This window comes from Elaeis guineensis, chromosome 15 (assembly GCF_000442705.2).
Source record: "Elaeis guineensis isolate ETL-2024a chromosome 15, EG11, whole genome shotgun sequence".
In the NCBI taxonomy this organism is placed as follows: domain Eukaryota; kingdom Viridiplantae; phylum Streptophyta; class Magnoliopsida; order Arecales; family Arecaceae; genus Elaeis; species Elaeis guineensis.
In genome coordinates this window covers 63,234,522-63,256,126 of record NC_026007.2, presented here as the reverse complement: position 1 = coordinate 63,256,126, position 21,605 = coordinate 63,234,522, and the positions used below count along the sequence as shown (strand labels likewise).

The 21,605-nt window shown below is 36.3% G+C and overlaps 1 protein-coding gene and 1 long non-coding RNA gene across 5 annotated transcripts; both read left to right on the top strand.

Annotated features, from left to right (window-relative positions):
• The first annotated feature begins 233 nt into the window (after positions 1–233).
• On the top strand, positions 234–2,047 carry LOC105058212 (uncharacterized). The gene is made up of 2 exons (XR_834093.4): positions 234–374; positions 540–2,047. It is a non-coding gene; the product is annotated as an uncharacterized lncRNA (long non-coding RNA).
• A 4,432-nt stretch (positions 2,048–6,479) lies between these two features.
• LOC105058210 (uncharacterized) lies at positions 6,480–10,796 on the top strand. 4 transcript variants are annotated; one of them, XR_012137209.1, is made up of 3 exons: positions 6,480–7,816; positions 9,932–10,246; positions 10,329–10,796. XR_012137209.1 is itself a non-coding variant. In XM_073249470.1 (2 exons), the coding sequence occupies exon 1, from the start codon at positions 6,586–6,588 to the stop codon at positions 7,771–7,773; it is 1,188 nt and encodes a 395-aa protein (XP_073105571.1). In that variant the 5' UTR covers positions 6,480–6,585; the 3' UTR covers positions 7,774–7,816; positions 9,943–10,796. The 4 variants fall into 4 exon arrangements, 2 of the variants coding, with proteins under 2 accessions (XP_073105571.1, XP_019710586.1); XR_012137208.1 differs by adding an exon at positions 8,334–8,439 and having other exon boundaries at positions 9,932–10,796; XM_073249470.1 differs by having other exon boundaries at positions 9,943–10,796.
• The last annotated feature ends 10,809 nt before the right edge of the window (positions 10,797–21,605 follow it).

The following is a 21,605-nucleotide window of genomic DNA, read 5'->3' as shown; positions in this document are numbered from 1 at the left end:
ATGGGGTTTCGGAGCACGGCGGCGGCGCCGCCTCTTTCCCCACCGCCTCCACCATGAAATGGGGTTTCGGAGCACGGCGGCGGCGCCGCCTCTTTCCCCACCGCCGCCGTCGCCTGCATGGTGGCCGACAAGCACGCCCCAAATCTCGTTTCATGGTGGAATATCTCGTGATCTCGTGCTTTTTTTTCCCAGCCAATGGCGTCGAAAATCCATAAACCCGTCGCCAAATCGAAGGAGGCAAGACTGGGTTCTGGGATTTCTTAGATATCTCACGGTCTGGACGGCCTGTATTCTTGGAATTCTATGTGGATCGGCTTCTGAACTCGACGAGATCTGAGTCTCCTTCCCTGAAATCCTTGCATTCTCGATCTCAGGTTTCATCAAATCCTTCCTTTTCTTGAGAAGAATTTGTGGCATATCTTGCCGTTTCATGAAGAGAAAGATAATTGCAAATATTTGATTCTTATGATTGGTAATCTAGATCCAAGAAATTAAATGCATAACTCTTGCTCTTATATTTATCTTTTTATCTTACCAAGGTGCCTTCCAGCATACCTATTCCATGACCTCTTTGCAGGTATGTTCTTTTAGCTTGTGAATTAAAGGACAGGTCTTGAGTTAACTTCTGTACAACTTGAGATATATGGGCATATATCTTTTATGATGATTAGCATCAAAGGAGCATGTATTAAATACGGATTTAAAACTTATCTAAAATTATGTGGCATCCTTAAAAATATACAATATGTGTGTCGATTGCTGTTAAACAAGGTTTTAGAGATACTGAATGCACATACAACATGATGAACATGATCAACATCATCAAGCGTTATATAGATGGAAGAGGTTTGGAGAACTTCTAGAAAAAAGAAGTGTTCAACTTTGGGTACGTTCAGCCTAGTTTATGCATCATGCTGCCATGTTCCATATTAGCATGTGTTGTAGTTTATCAAACACAATATGTCAGTGGATTCTTGACAGTGAGTGCTTTACATGTGGGAAGATTCCTCCCTACAACATCTTCAGCAAACTCTGCAATATCTGGTTGAACGATTCACAGTCCTTCAATGCATGCCATGCATAATCTCATCAAACGTTATTCGGCTTTAGCACGCATGTAGCGTTAGAATATAGCTTTCCATCGAAATTGTGTCAAGTTGAATGGATTCCCTTTCTTTCAGTTTTAGAACAGATTGAAAAGGGATGGTTTCTCCAAAAAGTATCAGAATCCAGATGTTCTGTTTTTCCTTTTTCTGAACTGGTAGATCTGTAATCACTGATACTGAACTTTGTTATAATCTATTATTGTATATAGCAACTGCAAGACACAATTTGAATTAAATATCAGTTTCTCCATTCATGTGCAACATGATGCAGAGAAGATGTGCTATTGAAGCATGAATTCGGAGCCAATTTAAGCCCACTTCCTCTCTCAGTAGAACTTATACAATCTACTCATTCACTGGTCCATGCTGTCAGGAATTGGATCAAAGCCATTAGTTCTCAAGGAAGTTACATTTCCACATCTCACACCCAGTTTGACAGAGAACTAGACCCGCTGAATATTTGGTGCTTTATTTGCTCCAGAAGTGTTGGAAGTTGTTTGAATGATTTGTGCAGGCTGCTGCTTACTTGCTGCCTTCTTTTGCCAAATGATTTGTGTTAGCAAACTTTTGTGGGAATTTTGTTCCTTGATTTCTTGGGAACCTGTTAGGACCCAGACCTGTTGATTCGAAGCTGAAATGGCTCATCTTATGATAGGTTTCAGGTCTCAGGGAATTTTGTGGAGGAAAAACTACTACCTGCTTGTAAAAGATGCAATTTTTACCAAGGATCAGGATTCACCAGGCTCATTGATGCCCTGATGTTGAAATGCTTCAGAAGTATTGGAGATTGGAGAATTGATGAGTCATATTGTGAATTTGTTTCTCAGACTGTTAGTTGCCATATGCGTGAAAGCAGTTTTATGCTACTGTAGATTTTGTGCTATTGTACAATTTTTCTCTGGCATTATTGCTTCAATAAGAATTCTCAGTTGCTTCTGCGATGGGTGCGCTGAACTTTTGTCGAGTCATATACCATTGAGAATTAGGCATCTGTGTTTTGTAATATTGTTATTGATTTAAAAATCAAATATTTTGTCTTTTACCTTATAAAATTGAATACTGTGGTTGTAATATTGTGACGTTGATATGTGCCTACTTGAGTGAGGTTTTAGGGACATGTTGACAAGGCATAGAGTTAAGAGACCTGATCCTAAACTAGCTTGTTTTAATCTTTTTGGGGTTAATCTGATATTCACAAATTGGTTAAGGGCGCAATTAACTATTTGTGAATCTAAGAAAATGAAGAAGATAGACTAGTGGTTCTCATGTATGGATCCGTCAATGGTAACTGCAGGTTGCTTCATATATTATAACTGGCAGAAAACTTGGGTATAAGATGCTTGCATGTTTGCAATCCTATGCACCGGTATAAAAAGAGAAGTTGTACGTTAGAGAGAAAGCAATAGGGCTGTTCATTTGGTTTCAATCGAATCGAATTAAAAATTAAATAATAAAAAAATAAAAATAAAAAATTGATTCGAGAGAAATTGAATCGAAATCGAACCGAAAATTTTGATTCTATTCGGTTTAATTTTTCAATTTTTTATATTTTTTTAATTATTTATTTAAGATATAATATATTCAAATAATTATTGCTGATTAATTGTTAGTTTGTTATATTATATTTAATTAAATTCAAGATTTGTTGAATCTATTGATTCATAATTTTTTATATTAAAAATTAATAATTAATAATTAATGATACATTGATATTTGATAAATGATAAATCGATAATAAATAAAATATAACATATCAAAAATTACATCATCTACGATACAAATAAGCAATCAAGCATCATAGTAAATTATAACAATAGATTAAATCTAAATATCCAATCATCCATCCATATAACCAATAAGTTCTCAGCATAGTAAACAACATAAATTTAAATTATGATTTTGACTTTGGGTTTGTTTTTTGAATTTTTTGGTTTTTAATCAAATTAAAAATCAAAATTTTTAAAAATAAAAATTGAAAACTAAATCGAATTATATTCGGTTCGATTTTTCGGTTCGATTTGGATCGATTTTCAATCTAAAATTGAATTATGAATGGCCCTAAAAAGTAATTTGATTGTCATATTATACAGTTTTGGTATGGATGGTATATAGATTAATGGTTTGAATAGAGCTAACTTTGGATATCTTATTGGTTGGGTTAGATTTTGGTACGTCAACTTAAATGAACTTGAAATTGCATCGAAGTGAAATTCTTAGTGCACCACGGGTGGTGTAAAAAATCTGATGTGAAGTACACTATCTTGTCCGATTGATCCACATAGTCATCATATTCTAATGCATATTTAATATCTGCAAGCCAGTTTTCTCGTTTAAAAATTTTGTATGATGAAAATGCCTCTATCTTTTGAAAAATTGTGATATTTTATCTCCATATTATGAAATCCTGCGCCCATAATATGCAAAGGATATTATAATTTTTTTCTAAAGAACAGAGGTATTTCCATCATTCAAAATTTTCAAACGAAAAAATCGACCTGCAAGTATTAAATGCGCATTGAAAAATGATTGGACAAAAATATCTCTCTCATATTATAATATCTTAGGCCATATTATGACATATTGGATTATATTACGCCACAGGATGTCATAATTTTTTTCAAAAGATAGAAATATTTTCGTCATACAAAATTTTTAAATGAAAAAACTGACCTACAAGTATTAAATGCGCGTTAGAAAGTAGTGACTACGTGAACCAATCGGATGAGGCGATGCACTCCACATAGAATTTTCTATACCGTCTACGGTGCACAAAGAATTTTTCTTACATTCAAATAGGAAAAAGTGGGAGAAGTGGTGCAAGCTCAAGCAAGAGAAGTGACAAATTTTCCTCCTATATTTTGACCTTCTCTAAATTTCAGAGGGGTTGGCTTCTCTCCTTTTGGAATCAAAGGGGGAAAAAATCTGTCCCTTCTTTTTTTGGTACATGATAAATCTATCCCTTTGATCCATCTACATGACTTAGTTATCACTTTTCTATTTTTTTAAAATAATTTTCATTCTACAATATGATTCTTTCACTATTTATCACTTGGGCAATTCCCTTGAGGGTCAAACTAGTGCAGCTTAATGTATATGGCATTTTCTCTTTCATCAGAAAAATATAGTATTTAATTTTTCCAGTTGATTTCCTCGATAGAAATTGAAATATATTCTTTTATTATTATGTCCTTGATTTCCTTGTAAATTATATTCCTTTATTCTCCTAATAAACTGGGATAATAAGTAATGGTTGTCAAAATAGTTTCAAAAACCTCTGCTGTGCTGTATAACACGAGTAAAGTAATAGTAGCCATAGTTTGACTATAGCAAGTGTTAATTATTTTTCTATCTCTATTTAGTGGATAAATTATAATTTTGTATATTATGATAACACATTTGACAATGTTGCTTGTAAGCATAATATTTGATAGAATAAATCAGAAAATAGAGTTCTTTTGGCCTTGATAACAAGTACATGAATATGCTGGAGCTTGGAATTATCTTGATTGTTTCTCACAAAACATTTAGGTTTGAGTAATATTGCAAAAGCACAAGCTATATACTTTATCTTAAATTTATTATAACTTTGTATCTTTGCTTTACTCGTATATTTGTACAGTATATGTATTCTTACTATCATTTTTTTTTGTGAGAGTATTTTTACCATCATTTGGCTGCTTGGTCTATTTAATAAAATTGGATGAGTCTTGGCCCTTTTTCTTGAAAAAGTTGCAATTAAGTGTGTCTATATATATATATATATATATATATATATATATATATACACACTACGCACGGTATAGATGTAGAATAAGGTTGGTCGGAGATGTTGTTGGATATCTTAGCATATCTAATCTCTATTTTTTTATTGCTGCCATCAGGATTCAAACCCATATGGTTGGCAAAGTAACTTCTAACTAGCATAAAACCCATCTTTTATTTAAACAATATAACATTCTTAAATATTTATTAATTATATATATTTTAAAATAATATATTAATATTAATTTATTAATAAATATTTTTTAGTTTTATTAAAATATCATTTTATCAATATATTAATATATTCTTAAACATTAGTAATCTTCTAAAAATATTATTTTCTCAAATATATTTTTTATTAAAATATTATTTTTATTATCAATGTTATTAATATTATCATATTAAGATTTTAACAAAACCAACCATAGAAATGCTTGGAGATTTGCAGGTTCCTAAGATGAAATACTCTTTTTCCTACTACAATAAAAAAATATCTTTCAAAAATCCTTTCATGTATGAATACTTATTCCTAGATATGGTAGAAAAAGGCTTTGCTAACACCATCACTTTTATTTAGAAAATATATTGCCTCTAAATATTTTTTTATTAATTATATAATTATTTAAAAATAATATATTTTATTACTATATAAAAATATTTATTTTATTAATATTTTTTATTAGAAAGTTGGAAAAGAAGTTTTCATTTTAAAAGTTTCACTTGCCTTCCCTTTTTTTATCACTGAGGTCTTTGGTGATCTTTTAACAATATTAATACCATCATTTGTTTTCCTTCCATCATATATTAATGGAGTTAATAAGCATCACTTTAGAAGACTAAGACATGGTTGATGGAGATTATATGCATAGAGGCTCTGCACCGCATAATATTTTTAAAATAATATATATTTATTAATAGATAAAATATTTATTTTATTAATAAATATTTTTTTATTAGATTTATTAAAAAACATTGATATATTCTTAAACATTACTATTATTCTAAAAGGTTATCGATAAAAATATTATTTTTCTAAAATATATTTTTTTATTTAAATATTATAGTTATTATTAATATTATTAATGTTAGTATATTAAGATTTTAGTAAAACTAATCACAGAAATGCTTGGAGACTTGCAAGATCCTAAGGCGAAATATTTTTTTTTCCTATTATACTAAAAAGAATTACCTTTTAGAAATCTTTTGATGTGCGAATACTTATTTATAGATATGGTGAAGGAAGGTTTTGCCAACCCCACCTTTTTTTTATTTAGAAAATATACCTTCTTTCAAATACTTTTTATTAATAATATAATTATTTAAAAATAATATATATTTTATTAATATATAAAATATTTATTCTGTTAATAATTTTTTATTAGAATATTTGAGAAGAAATCTTCATCTCCAAAGTCTCACCCTCTTTACTTTTTGATCATCAAGGCCTTTAACGATGATATTAATCTCATTATTTATTTATCTTCAGTCGAATATTAGTGAAATTAATAATTATTATTTTAGAAAATTAAAATATATAGTGGATGGAGATTTATATGCGGTACATAGTTTTGATATATATAATAAAATATAAGATTCACCTTACGAACTTGTTGGAACGTTACCTGGTTGTTGGACCGGTCCGGTCTTTAATCCATCGTTCGAGAGCGCGCTCCCTTGCGAACCGGTCTGACGGTTCCTTCCTCCCGGAGACGGCCCGATGCTGCTTTCCGAGCTCTCGTCCTCTCACCTCCGCCGTCAAGGCTCCAAAACCCTCCTCGCCTACCTCCACCGCCGCCGCCTCGGAGTTCTTCTCTCCTTCTCCTCCTCCTCCGTCACCACCGCCACCGCCGCCGCTGCCGTTAAGGGCTCATCTCCCGGACCCCAGTTCATGTTGGAGTACCTCATCACGTCCTGTGGCCTCTCCCCGTCCGAGGCTGCCAAGGCCTCCAAGCACCTCCGTCGCATCGAATCCCCTCAACGGCCGAACTCCGTCCTTGGTTTCTTCAAAAGCGAGGGTTTTGACGACGCCGACATAAAAAAGATCGTATCTCGTCATCCCAGATGTCTCGGCTTCGACGTGGAGAAGACCCTGGCCCCAAAGTTCAGAGCTTTACGAGATCTCGGCTTCTCACGGTCCGATCTCCCCCCCCTCGTCCTCTCCAATCCTTCCGTCCTCAACTTTAGGTTACACCGCACCCTCCTTCCTAGGATTGAGCTTTGGAGGAATCTTTTCGGCTCCATGGAGCTCCTGAAGAAATTTCTCAAGAGGAAGAATTGGTTTCTGGGTTGCAGCATCGAGAAGAAGATCCTTCCCAACCTCTCACTCCTGCGGGACTACGGCATTCCAGACATGGGAATCTCTCTTATGATGAAGCGACACCCATCACTCATTGTCCGGAGGCCAGATTCACTCCGGCATTTAGTCGGTCGCGTCGAGGAGCTGGGCGTACGACCCCATTCGGGGATGTTCGCCTGGGTCCTTCAAACACTCCACACATTCAGCAAAGCTAGATTCGCGGCCAAGATGGAGCTCATGAGGAGCTTTGGGTGGTCGGAGTCAGAGTTCCTGACGGCATTCTCTAAGGCGCCTGTCATCTTGACTGTATCCAAGAAGGTGATGCAGAGAAAGATGGAATTTTTGGTGAAGGAAGCTGGGTGCACGCCCTCCTATGTCGCTCGCTACCCAGTGCTTCTGATGTATAGCTTGGATAAGAGATTGGTTCCTAGGTACCGAGCCATGGAGATTTTGAAGTCAAAAGGCTTGCACGCTATGAAATGCCAACTGTACGGGATCATGTGTGTCTCAGAGAAGGATTTTTTTGAGAAATTCATTCTCTGCCACAAAGAGAAAGTGCCCGAACTGCATGAAATTTTTACTGCAGGCTGCAAAAAGGCTGCCTCCTAATTCAGGATTCTATAAAGAACGTGAAGGGCTTGCCTTGTTGCAGGTTCATTTATTTTTCATAAACTTACGTATGACTGTCATGTTTCTTTAACAATTAGACAAGCAGTGCGTCTGAAAACTTTTTAAGTAGAACTTTTAAGCATTTAATTTGGCAACATATATTCATAGTATTGTAGAAGACAATGGATCTTTATTTGATTGAGAAAGTGCAAGAAGCTTGCACGATCACTTTAACAAGCCAATGAAGATTTTAATTATGTATCGCCATTCTGAAAATCATTTGTTCCTTTATAAGAATTATGAGCATCACATATTCCAATGAAGTCACATATATTCTTGTTCTTGTTTATGTTTATCTATGTGAGTTCTTCTCAACTGCTTTCAAGCTGATTGGGTCTTACGCACTTGTGCTATGCGCAGCATTTTAAAGTAGGCTTCATATTCTGTCAATATTATATGAGTATACACTTCTGTCCATTGTAAGACATTCAGAACATTTGTCTATGGTGACAAAAGGTTAAAAACTGATGGTCCGAGTATTATGTATCAATCTCTTGCAGACAAAGTGATATAGTTTGGTGGTTCTAAATGCTAATCTTAAAACTTCCTGGCATTGTGAGATATACAATATTCTCGAGATAGATCCTCTTGTGGTTCTAAGGTATGGTAAGTTTCCTGGCAACTGTGCAACCTTTATGTTAGATTCTATTGAAGAAAAACATGTTATGAATAGTCAAAATGATTTCTAAGTGATATAAACTTACTGAACATTCTTGGCCAGATAAAAGGAATGTATATTTGTTAGCGGAAAAACAGTCTGGAGGTGATTATTGCTCTGACAAAAACCAAACACCTCCTTGAACTGCCGTTATATCAAAAATTAACATTATACTTTATGTAGGACCAGCTTGATTGATGTGTAATATAATCTGTGACCAACCAATACTTGTTTGTCTAGCATTGCATTACTGTGATGTGCTGCAGTATGAACCATGTAATTCTTTACTTAATGAAGCACGGGTACTAATAAATACTATTGTTAAATGAAACATTGTATGACATGGTATCAGATGGATTCATATAAATACTTTATAATCACTATGGAAACAATGTTATGCTCTCTTGAATATAGATAAATCATGAAGAGTTCTTTTATCAAAATGGACTGTTTCAATCTGGCAAACCTGTTCAGACTGGTGTCTTTTATCAAATTGAAAATATTTTATTCTGATGATCTATTGTCTAGATCCAGGAACTCAAATGCATGACTCTTAATCTTATATTTATTTATTTTTTTCTTTACCATGGTGCCTTCCAGCATACCTGTTCCATGACCTCTTTACAGTTTGCATCAGCCTGTGATTCAAAAGAACTCGTCTGACATAGCTTCTATGCAATTTGAGATTTATGGGCATTTTTTTAATGATGATTAACACCTAGGGAGCATGCATTAAATACACAACAATGATTTTAAACCTATATAAACTTATGTGGCATCCTTAAAAATATACAATATGCAGGTTCATTACTGTTAAACAGATTTTAGAGATCCTGACTGCAGATACCAAATCTAACATAATTAACATGATCAAGTGTCATATGAGATTTAAACATAATAAATGATAATATATGCAGATGGAAGGTTTGGAGTGCTTTTAGGGGAAAAAAGAAAGAAGTGTTCAACTTTGGATAGGTTCAGGCTAGTGTGTGCATCATACAGTCATGTTCCATGTTAGCATGTTTTGTAACTCAATACATCAATGGATTCTTGACAGTGAGTGTGTTACTTGTGGCAATGATTCCTCCATTCAACATCTTAGGACACTGCAATATCGGGTCAAATGATTCACATTCCTTCAATGTGTGCCATGCATAATCTCATCAAATATTTGACAGCTTTACCATGCACGTATCATTAGAAGAGATCTTTCCCTGGAAATTGTGTTAAATTATGGATTCCCTTTCTTTTAGTGTAAGAACAGATTGAAAGGGGATGGCCACTCCAAAGAGTACCAGAATCCGCATGTTCTGTTTTTCCATTTTTGACTATGGTCGATCTGTAATCACCAATACTGAATTTTGTTATAATCTATTACCGTATATAGCAACTGCAAGACACAACTTGAATTAAACATTACTTTATCCGTTTGTGTGCAAGATGATGTGTAGAAGATGTGCTACAGAAGCATGAATGTGGAGCCAATTCAAGCTCACTTCCTCTTTCAGTAGAAGTTATCCAATCTATTCATTCACTGGTCTATGCCGTCAGGAATTTGTTCGAACCCATTAGTCCTCAAAGAAGCTGCAGTATCCATATTTTATTTTATATTCAGTTTGACAGAGAAATTGACCTGCTGAATATTTGGTGCTTTATCTGCTCCGAAAGTGTTAGAAGTTGTTTGAATGTTTTGTGCAGGCTGGTGGTCACTTGCTGCCTTCTTGTCCAAGTGACTGCTGTTAGTGAGCTTTTCTGGTATTTTGTTCCTTCATTTCTTGTGAACCTGCTAGAATCAAGACCTGTTGATTCGGGGCTGAAATGGCTTATCTCATCATAGGTTTTAGGTCTCAGAATTTTGTGGTGTGGGAAAAGGCTACACTACTTGCTAGAATACAACTTTTATCAGCGGTCAGGATTCTCCAAGTTCGTTGATTCTTTAATGTCGAAATGCTTCGGAAATATTGGAATATTGATGGGTCATTCCTTTTTGTGCATTTATTGCTCAGACAACTTGCCATATATGAAAATAGTTTGATACCATTGTGCAATTTTGCACTATATTACTGCTTCAATGAGAATCTTAGTTGCTTCTGCGACCGAGATGTTCTGACGTGAGTGAGTTCTTATGGACATGTTGATGAGGCTCACAGTTAAGTCACCTGATCCTAAACTTGTCTTCACTTTTTTCAGGTTTATTCTGATAGTCTCGAATCCATTGGAAGTGCAGTTAACTCATTTTGTGAACCTAAAAAAACTAAAGAGAGACTAGTGGCTCTCATGTATAGATCCATCAATTGAAATTGCAGGTTGCTTCATGTATTTATATCTGGCACAAAAATTTAGTGTAAGATGCTTGAACATTTGCAATCCTAAGTTGTTAGGTTAGAGACAAAGCAATTTGGAGCATTGGAAGGATCCTGTAGGATTTGGATTAAAAAAAGGGATTGCGATTAGTTATGTGCACAATTTTGTTTTCAAAACTAATCATGATGATGATAACTTTATTATAAACTGGACAACTTGATGGACCCCTTAATAAAGTATAGATTAATGGTCCAAATAGAGTTAAATTTGGATATTTGATTGGTTGGGCTGGGCTTGGTGGGTCTAACTTAAGTCAATCCCAAATTACATCCAAACAAGAAATGATGTAAGCTCAAGTAAGAGGAGGGACAAATTTTTCTCCTCTAATCATGACCTTTCTTTAGATTTGAGGAGGATCGGCTTCTCCCCTATCTATATAATCTAATTTGAAAAAATTATAAAGGATGTTTAAATTTTATCCTTTTCATCAATTCCAAATCTACCACTATGTCAGTTTAGTCAAATTCCCCATATCTACCATGCAAACTCATTCCAGTCCGACTAAAAACTTCGTCCACCCTTTTGTGGGGTATCAGTTTCATGAGTTGTTGACTTTTAGAACCTTCCGCTTGGCAATGGTCAAGGAACTGTCTTTTAGAAGGATAATTGGATATGTGATGCATTCCTTTGTCTTAATCTATATAGCCCTGTTAACCTCCATCAATTTCAATCAAATTCAGATTAGCTGATGTCAAAATTGGACAGTAAAAAGGTTTACTCCATCCCTCTACTAAGTTCTCAACACTAAAGGCATCAAATGCAAATGCAGGTTTGCAAGTTCATTGGGGAATCTTAATGTCTCTTTAAAGATCAAATGCTTTTTGTGGTTGTGTTGGAAAAAAGAAAATGAATACTAGGAAAAATCTTAGAAGAAAGATGGGTAAATGGTTGGATGATTTTGTTCTTCGCAACCATGCTTATGAAACTATATATCATGTCTCTCAACTTGCCTTTTCTTCTCTACTATTTGGAGGTCAATTTGCTTGTCCCTTGGAGTCCTACATCAGCAGCCATCTTTCGAAGACTTGCGTTTAGATTGGAGGTGCAAATGCTTTCCAAAATCAACCCAACCTATTATGCTCATGCTATGAGCTGCTATGATCTGGGTTTGTTGGAAAGAAAGAAATAAAAGAATTTTTCTCAGCAAACATGGTTCCACTGTCTCAACAGTACGTATCAAAATCTCTTGCACTATTCAACGATTGCTCAGCCTTATGTAGTCAAAAACTTCTACCATGGACAACGTAAGGAGTATATTGTCATGGTTAACTGGTGTATAGATGTATTCTCATGCCACTGGAGGATCTTGGTATTTATAAGGGGACCTTACTTTGTTTGAAAATCAAATGGATTGGCATTGTGTCGCAATACTTGTCCATGGAAGTTGTCTCCAATTTTTGGAAGAAGGTACTGATACTTTTTTAGTTTAGCAATTTTGTATTCAGATGTCTTCTCAGCTATATCATGGTATCCTCAGTTTAGTCTCCCGTATGATCAAATTATTATTTTTTCATTGGTCCCCATTTCCAGCCATGCCTCTTCCATACTTCTGGTTATCTATTCTCTCACCCGTGGAAGATCCTGAGCTTTGTACATCTGAATGAGAACATCCCTTAAACAGAGATGAACACCTCCTATAAATTTTCTTTATTTTTTAAAAAATCGGGTGGCTTTTTTTTGGTCTCCCCTACCGTCAAAAAAATAAAAGTTTCACACCATCAATCCTAGACAAACTGATACATGGAAAGACTATCTGGAGTAGGAGGGAAAAGGGAAAGGAAAGAAAATCTTCTTTCTTTTGGAATCAAAGGAGCTATGTATGTTTGTTTAGTTGGGACGACTACCACAAACCAATATTAAATCTTGAATAGATTGTATCATTATAAGTTTTAGTTTCTCAGCTCATGCGGTGTAAGAGTAAAAGAAGTGGAAAAAAAAATGAAAAGCCTCTTCTTCCAACTAAAATAATGGAGACTCATTCCTTATTAGTCATCATAGGATTAAGATAATAAGTAATCCAAAAGCCTCCTATGCTGTATAACATGAGCATAGCATAGTTATACTACAAAAATTGTTAACCATTCTTCTCACTATTTCAAAAATAAAACATATATTTATATTATGCTAAAAGATTTGACATTGTTATTTGAAATTGCAGAGATAATATTTAATAGAATAAATTTGAAAAGTGTCCTATTAATTTTGATCATATGCAAAATTAATATATTAGAGCTCAAAAACATCTTTGTTACGAGATTATACTATCTCGGCTACTGTCCTCGAGTCTCATCTTTAGATATACTCTTCGGTTTGGCTGGGGCACCGAGATAGACCCAACAATAGTCATCACTCAGATGTCCTAGTGATGGAGCAAGCAACTTCATCAAATTTCAACCATGGACGCTATCCTCAGCCACCTACCGAGGACATTAATATACCATCGATGACTATGTTCAACAGCTCGCCAAGGCTGTCATGGAGAGCCATGAAGAAATGATCCCATTGGCTCTCATCCAATCTCCTAGCTCGAGCACCAGCTGATCTCAAGGTCATGACATCACTGACCACTCAAAATGATTTTCCACGATCGACACTGATGGGGGCGCTTCGAAGTAAGACCTTAATTGTATGTCAACCTCAGGTCATCTATCTATTCATCCACATGGACCATCATCAAGAATCTTTGTTAGAACATGATCACTATCCATGACTAACGATCTCCAGATTTTCTATCATAACGGCCAACATATCATGATCCAGTCCACCTGCCTAAGTTACAACCTACTACTCTACTTCTATATATAGAGATAATGAGGGGACTCTCGAGATGGAGAACACTAAGCTCATACTCTTTCTCTTCTGCTATTCTTAAGCTTTGACTGACGTAATTATCAAAGGGTCCTTTGTCAGAGAACCCCAATGAGTGTGGATTTTTTTTACAGATCCATCTCAGCATCTCGGCACTTAGACTTCTCTCTACCTTCGGCCACATTAGCATCCTCCTGAGTCTTGACACAATAGTTTGATGCTAGAAGAAGGGTCTAGCAATCCAACAGAGGAGAGAGAATATGATGAGGCATAATCACTCTACCACTTCATGCTGATAGTCCGCCCAATGAAGTCAAGATGGAGTCACCCAACCATCCATTGGGTCTACGCAGTCGGCACTGCTGTCCGTGATGGCTGAACCCCAATAGTTTGATGACTTGGTTTGCCAGGTTCAGGTGCTAACTAATGCCATTTAGCACTTGCAGCAGACTACAGAGTAGTGGCAATCCCTTCATCTCGCTCCGTAGATGGTGCCATCTTGGCATAGTTGACGGAACCGATCCCTTGTCTTGGTGAGTCCCCCTTCAGCAATCTGTCGATCCACCATGACCAATACACAATCTCCATTTCACCATCATTCTGGCTATGGCAAAAGCTATCGGCATTCCTCGACTTCCTCCAGTAAAGATTCTACTCAAGGCTACTCTCCATGTCTCGAAAGATCTTAGCAGGAGGATAGCCTCGAACGAAAAGTTTGAGAGATTGAGCACCGCCTAGCCGAGATCCAAATGGATGGCAGAGGGAATAACAAGATTTTTAGCTTTAGCACCTGGCCACCTTTCCCCCATGCCATCCTTCAAGAACCGATTTCGCATCGGTTCAAGATGCCACGATAGAGCCGTTTGATGGCTCTACTGATCTGTTAGATCATCTAAAGGGCTATAAGGCCCTCATGATTCTCCAGGATGCCTCGGGTGTCCTCCTTTGCCTTACCTTCCCTGCAATCTTAAAGAAGGCAGTAAGAGTTTGGTACCCCAATCTCTGGTCGGAGTCTATTTACTTCTTCAAGCAACTTAGACATCAATTTGTTGCTCACGTTGGAAACAATCGAGTTCAACCGAGGATCTCAAACAGCCTCTTCTCCATCCATCAAGAGGAAGGTGAACTTCTAAGGGATTACGTGGTATGTTTCAATGCGACCACATTAGATGTCTGCAAATCTCGATAAAGGCATCGTCATGTTGGCTCTGAAGTGAAGTTTTCGCAATAAGCATCTCATCTACTCCCTCGATAAGACTTTTTTGAAGGACTACACCGATCTTCTAGCTCGAGCCTGTAAGTATATGCAAGCCGAGGAGGACCGGATTGCTCATCGGCAAAAAGAGGGTCGGGCCCTGAATAAGAACTCAAGAGGACACGTGCCCAAGTTGAGCTGATGAAGAATCCTCTCAACCTACAAAAGCTCCTCGATTGAAGAGTCCTCCTCAGTGTTTCCATAGTTATGCCCCGCTAATTGCCTTTTGAACACAGATCCTCATGAAGATCAAGGGTGAAGGATACCTCCACTGACGTCTACCAATGAAAACCCTATCAATGGTAGAACAAGCAGAGATACTGCTGCTTCATCATAACCACAGTCATGATATTGAAGAATTCCTCCAATTGAAGGATGAAATAGAGGCACTCATCCAGTGAAGCTATCTTAATAAATATGTTTGGGAGTAGCAAGACCAAGCACCCGAGGAACCACCTTGACACCAGTCTGATCAAGAAAATAATAGCAATTGGCCAATAGTCGGTGTCATCAATATGATCTCGAGCCTCAGATGTAACATAAGAGCAGATGATCAGGCCAGAAGTCCAAAGAGGTAGAGGATAGATGGCCTAATTACTTTTTCTGATACTGATGTTCGAGGAGCTCAAACTCTTTATGATGATGTTGTCATCATCTCAATGACGATAGCGAACTATGATATAAAAAGGATCTTGTTGGTAATGAAAGTTTAGCTGATATCTTATTTTATGATACTTCCTAACATATGAAAATGCCCTCTGATTAGTTAAAGTGAGTACACACTTCTTTGATTGGATTCTCAGGAGATTCTTTAGCAGTTGAAGGAGAGATCACTTTGCAAATGACTGCTGGAGTGGAACCTTAGCAGAAGACTATGTAGTTGAGTTTTCTTATTATATAAGTACCGTCTACCTCTAACACAATCCTTAAATGACTAGGATTTAATACCCTTCGAGCAATTGTCTCCATCTATCATTTACTGGTGTGATTTTCGACTTGGAATGGAGTCGACAAAACCTGAGGAGATCAGATGCTAGCTTGATAATGTTTTCTCGCAACCATCAAAGGGAAGAAGCCAATGTAGGTCCTACCAATTGAAGATCATAGAGACGACATGGGGGAGTTTTGAGGAGAATCACCACCATCTCCTTCAGAGACATCCAGTTCAGACAATTCAGATCGGTTCTTAGCTAACAGCCAACCAAAGAGATTGGCTGATGACCTTTCTATGCACCAATGAGGATATTTTTGTTTGGTCAGTATTAGATATGCCAGGTATTCCATCCGACGTTATTGTTCATAAGCTAAATGTGAATCTAGATTGTTGATCAGTGTGGCAAAAGAAATGAAGCTTCCTCCCAAAGTGACAACGAGCTATCAACGAGGAAGTCGACAAGCTGATGATAGTGAGATTCATTCAAGAAGCACAATATCCAAAATAGATTTTCAACATCATCATTATCAAAAAGGCCAATGACAAATGATGAATATGTATCCATTATACCGATCTCAACAAAATTTATCTGATGGATAGCTTTCTACTTTCAAAGATCGACCAACTTGTTAATGCCACCTTGGGATACCAACTATTGAGCTTCATGGATGCCTTCTTAAGGCACAATCAGATTTGGATGGCACTCGAGGATGAAGAGAGGACCGTATTCATAATTGACAAAGATTTATATTATTACAAGATGTGTCTTTCGATTTAAAAAATACAAGTATAATGTATCAGCACCTCATCAACAAGATGTTTAAATACTAGATTTACCGTAACATAAAAGTCTACATCGATGACATACTTGTCAAGAGCATGAAAGTAAATTGACACATTGTCGATCTAGAAGAAGCTTTCAGCGAGTTATGGCAGTACCACATGAAGCTGAATCCAAACAAATGTATCTTTGAAGTCACTTCAAAAAAATTTCTTGGCTTCTTGGTGACTCATCAAGGAATCGAAGCCAATCCTAAGAAGATACGAGTGATCATCGATATGAAACATTCAACCACCAAATGAAAAATTCAAAGCTTGATAGATCAAGTTGCAGCTCTCAACCAATTTAATTTCTAGATTGGCTGAGAAGTACCTTCTTTTTTTCAAGATGATAAGACAAATGAAGACTTTTGAATGATCGAAAGACTACCAAGCTACTTTGAAGATCTTAAATGGTACCTCGAAATCCTTTTACTGCCCTTTAAAGTAGAAGAAGGTGAGCAGTTACTTTTATATTGGGCTGTCTTATCCGATGCAATTAGCTTAATTCTAGTCCGAGAAGATGTAGGAACCCAAAAGCCGATCTACCATACAAACAAGATTCTCTGGGATGTGGAAACGAGATATTTGAAGATTGAAAAAAATGATTTATGTGCTCATTATTTCTGTGCGTTCTCTCCAACCCTACTTTCAAGCCCACTCAATGGTCATCCTAAGTAATCCATCTTTGAAGGTGATTCTCCAAAGAACTGACACCTTTAGATATATGGGTAAATGAGCAATCGAACTCGAAAAATTTGACATTAGCTTTCGACATCGGCCTATAATGAAAGCTCAAGTATAGACCAACTTTCTCGTGGAATGCACCATCTCAGTTAAAAGCCATCCTTGATGAGATCCAAGAATGCTAGAAAATCATTCTTGACAAGATTTGAAGGCGTCGAAGAACCATCCTCGATAAGATCTGAGGATGTCAAAGAACATCCTCGATAAGATCTGAGGACCCATCCTTGAGAAGAATCGAGACTCCAAAAAATTTTCATTTTGGATTATACATCTCGACAGTACCTCAAACGTCCAAGGATGTAACATCAGGCTCATTCTTGCCAGCTTGGATGGAGTTATAATAGAGTATGCCTTCTTATTCGACTTCAAAGCCTTCAATAATGAGGCCGAATATGAGTTCTTCGTCACTGGACTTCGACTCATAAACGAGCTTTAGGTAAAGGACCTTAAAGTCTTCTCCACCTCTCAGCTCATCGTTGGACAAGTTCAGGGTGAGTATGAAGCCCGAGATCCTACAACGACAAAGTACCTGTAGAAGTTGAAAAAAATATTGACAGCCTACCAAACTTTAGAGGTCTAGCAGATTTTTAGATTGAAGAATGCTTGAGCGAATGTCCTTTCTCATTTTGCCACTTCGGTTTGACTGACCACAATCGATAAGTCTTCATCGAGCATCTACAGGTTTGAAGTATCAACGAACCCACGATGCTTCAAATTGAACATGTGTCGAGCTGGATGGATCCCATCATCGACTATTTAATCAAAAGAGAATTACCTTCTGACCCTATTCAAGCTCGAGCAATCAAACAATAAGCACCGTGGTATGTATACATTAATGGGAGACTTTACAAGAAGTTTTTCTTCCTATCTCTACTCCATTGCCTACATCCCTCCAAGGTCGATTATGCTTTTTAGAAAGTACATGAAGATATTTATGGCAATCATTTGAGGGAAAGATCATTAGCTTATAAGCTTATCCAATAAGAATACTACTGGCTAAATCTACAAAATGAGATAATTAAGCTCGTCAAATGATGTGAGCAGTGTCAAAATTATGCAAGCATCCAAAGAAGATAGGTGGCTAAGCTTAGATCAATTGTTGCCCTTTACCTTTTCGCTATGTGCAGAATCGACATCCTCGGATCATTCTTGTAGGTGATCGAACAAAAAAAGTTCTTGATCATAGCAATTAACTACTTTACCAAATAGATGCTCTTGGCATAGATTATCGAGATAAAAGCTCGGGACTTCATGTGAAAGTTGATCATTTATCGATTTAGATTTCTGCGGACTATCATCACCAACAACATATACCAATTTAACAATCAAAATTCAAAGAATTCTGCTCCATATCGATTATAGGCTTATCTCGATTGGACATCCGCAGTTTAATGGAGAGGTCGAGATAACCAATTGCATTATTTTGCAAGGATTGAAAATCAGACTTGGCCAAGTGAAGGGAATATGGGTAGAAAAACTCTACAACATCTTATGAACATATCGGATAACACTTAGGATAGCAATCATGAAAACTCCCTTCAACCTTGCATTTGGAGCCGAAGCATTTATTCCCATTGAGATTGGGATACTGTCGACTAGGCTCAAGCTCTATGATGAGTAGAAAAATCCTAGTCGACTTCAAACAAGCTTGGATTTATTTGAAGAGACAAGAGAAAGAGCTTAGATTAGGATGGCCTCGTACTAGCAATGAGTAGCCTACTATTACAGCATCCGAGTTAAAGTGAAAGCCTTTCGACTTGGGGACCTCATCCGCAGATGAGCTGAAATGTCCAAATCTACAAAACAGGACAAATTGGCCCCTAATTGAGAATGACTGTATCGGATCATAGAAGTGATCCAACCCAAAGCATACAAATTGGAGACCCTCAACGGCACTAAGATTTCTTGGATGTGGAACTCTAAGAATCTTCAAATATACTATCAATATGAGGGGTGTAATTACTTGAACTACGTCAATAAAATCATCTTTGCTTCAAGTTTCTACAAAAAGAGAATCGAATGAGGACTGACCACAATCGTACATTCTTGACAACTAATCGAATACAACCCTTCGATAAGATATCTCAACTCTGATCATGACCTCGAAAATTAGACAGCGAGTCACTAACGATGATAATTATGGGATATTCAGACACCAAATTGAATCCCAATGACTGGATCGGAGGATCGATCCCTCAAAAGATCTTGGTTCCAGCTGAGATCTCTGAAATCTTGTTCAGTATGACACTGATACTCAGAGATATCCTCATCCAAGTTAGGATCCCCACAAATGAGATCTTTAGAATAGATCCGAGGATAGGACTGAAGTCATCAACTTACAAATTCTATCCAACATTATCGAGACAAACTTTGAGAATCTACATCGACAAAATATAACTAGCCCCCATCTGAAAAGAATAAACTTTGGATAAGATAACCAACAATGAGGGGATAGCCTGACCTAAGTTAGGAGCTCTATAAACAAATGTCTCAGAAATAATTCAATGACAAAGTCTAAGTCAAAAAATCAATCGACAAATAACTTGACAAAAATGTAGCCGAATAGTCAATTCGGGATAAACCTCAAAAATCTTCATCGGGCAACATACGATCTCGACTTATAACCTCTATTAAGAAAACTTAGTATACCTCGAAGAGGAAAGCTCAGATTGACCTAAAGCCAATAACTAAAAAAACTCTAGCTTCTAAAGTCAAAATGGACTTTGACAAGCCAACAAGCACCAATGACATAAAGAAATAAAAATGTTCAGACAAGAGGTAAATATAATTTCTCATTAATTAAAAGTTTCTTATTTACAAAAAATAGTGCTAAGAAGAAGGTCATCAAAGATAAAAAAATGAAGATCTAGTCCTCCTATGAAAAGAATGCCCCAACCTCCTCGTCGTGTTGCCGTATGGAGGTATCTAAGGTCCAGTTTTGGGACCATATGCTTTACATGGACTTTGCAGTTTTCATAGTCCTAAATAAAAGCAGCAGCAGAGGTGTTGACGACCTCCCTCTCAATAACTGTCAAAGCTTGTACTCTTCGATGAAGCAGTCTCGGACCATGACAAGAATCTACAGGATGGAAGCAGGGCCCACCACTATCTTCGGGTAAGGGGGTTCACCCCAAGCCTTACAGTGGGAGTGTTAAATGTATATCTTCGAAAGTCAATATGACAGACATATTGTAATAGTTCTAGGACATATATTTATACTTAAATATTAAATTATCAATAAAAGATAATTTTTTATCCATTCTTGTTTAATGTGTCCAAGAATCATTCTAGAAATTAATAAATTAAAGATATATATTCTCAAGAGTTGAGATTTAGAGACATGTATAATTTATTTTTAAATTACTTTCGATCAATGAATTATCATAAGGATAGTGATTGATCTAGTTAGATCGATGCATGGATCGCTTCTTTTAGAATAGATGAGTCTATAGTCTACAGTATAGAGACACTGAGCAAGAGTATGAGTAATTATTAGAGAACATCGGTACTGAGCATAATCACATAAAAGATCACATAGATGTCTACTTACTCATTAATGATTATCTCGATGCTGTATGATGTGAGTAATTTTTTAACCTGCATTGTCTCGACTGCTCACAGTGGGATTACTGTAGTTTGACTATATATAAACTTGATTCTTTAGCTGTTTAGATTCTTGAAGTGTATGTTGGATGTAGTAAATTCATTGTAGGAGTAAGATACTATTTGGAAGGGATCTATTGATCTTAGTAGATAAGAAGCAGTCCTGTGGAGTTTAAGAAGTCGAGTCTTTAAGTCTGTGGCCACAGCAAGATGATCGATAAAAATATCGATATTACAATTTGGACTTATGCTAATCGAATCTTTCATATGACAGATGTTAGAATTTGATGAGTTTTCATAATTTCTATCTTGTCAGAACTCACGATAAAAGAACTGAATCATACGGTAACTATACCTAAAAATTCTAATCATTTTATTCTGCTAGATTGCCACCACATGTTGCTAGACATTACTAGTGGATTGTGAGAGCTTATTTGGATCATTTTGGATTGATGATCCTTGATGGATGAGAGTTAAAAATATTCCAACTCATCAAAAGATATTTCGATGATACTATGATAGAGATCATGGTATATCTCACTACCAGATAGAATAGAATCTATGGAGTCATATATAAAAGTAAT

Bases quoted from the DNA above. Each gene is read 5' to 3' on its own strand.
- LOC105058210 (XM_073249470.1), top strand. From the start codon at position 6,586: ATGCTGCTTTCCGAGCTCTCGTCCTCTCACCTCCGCCGTCAAGGCTCC.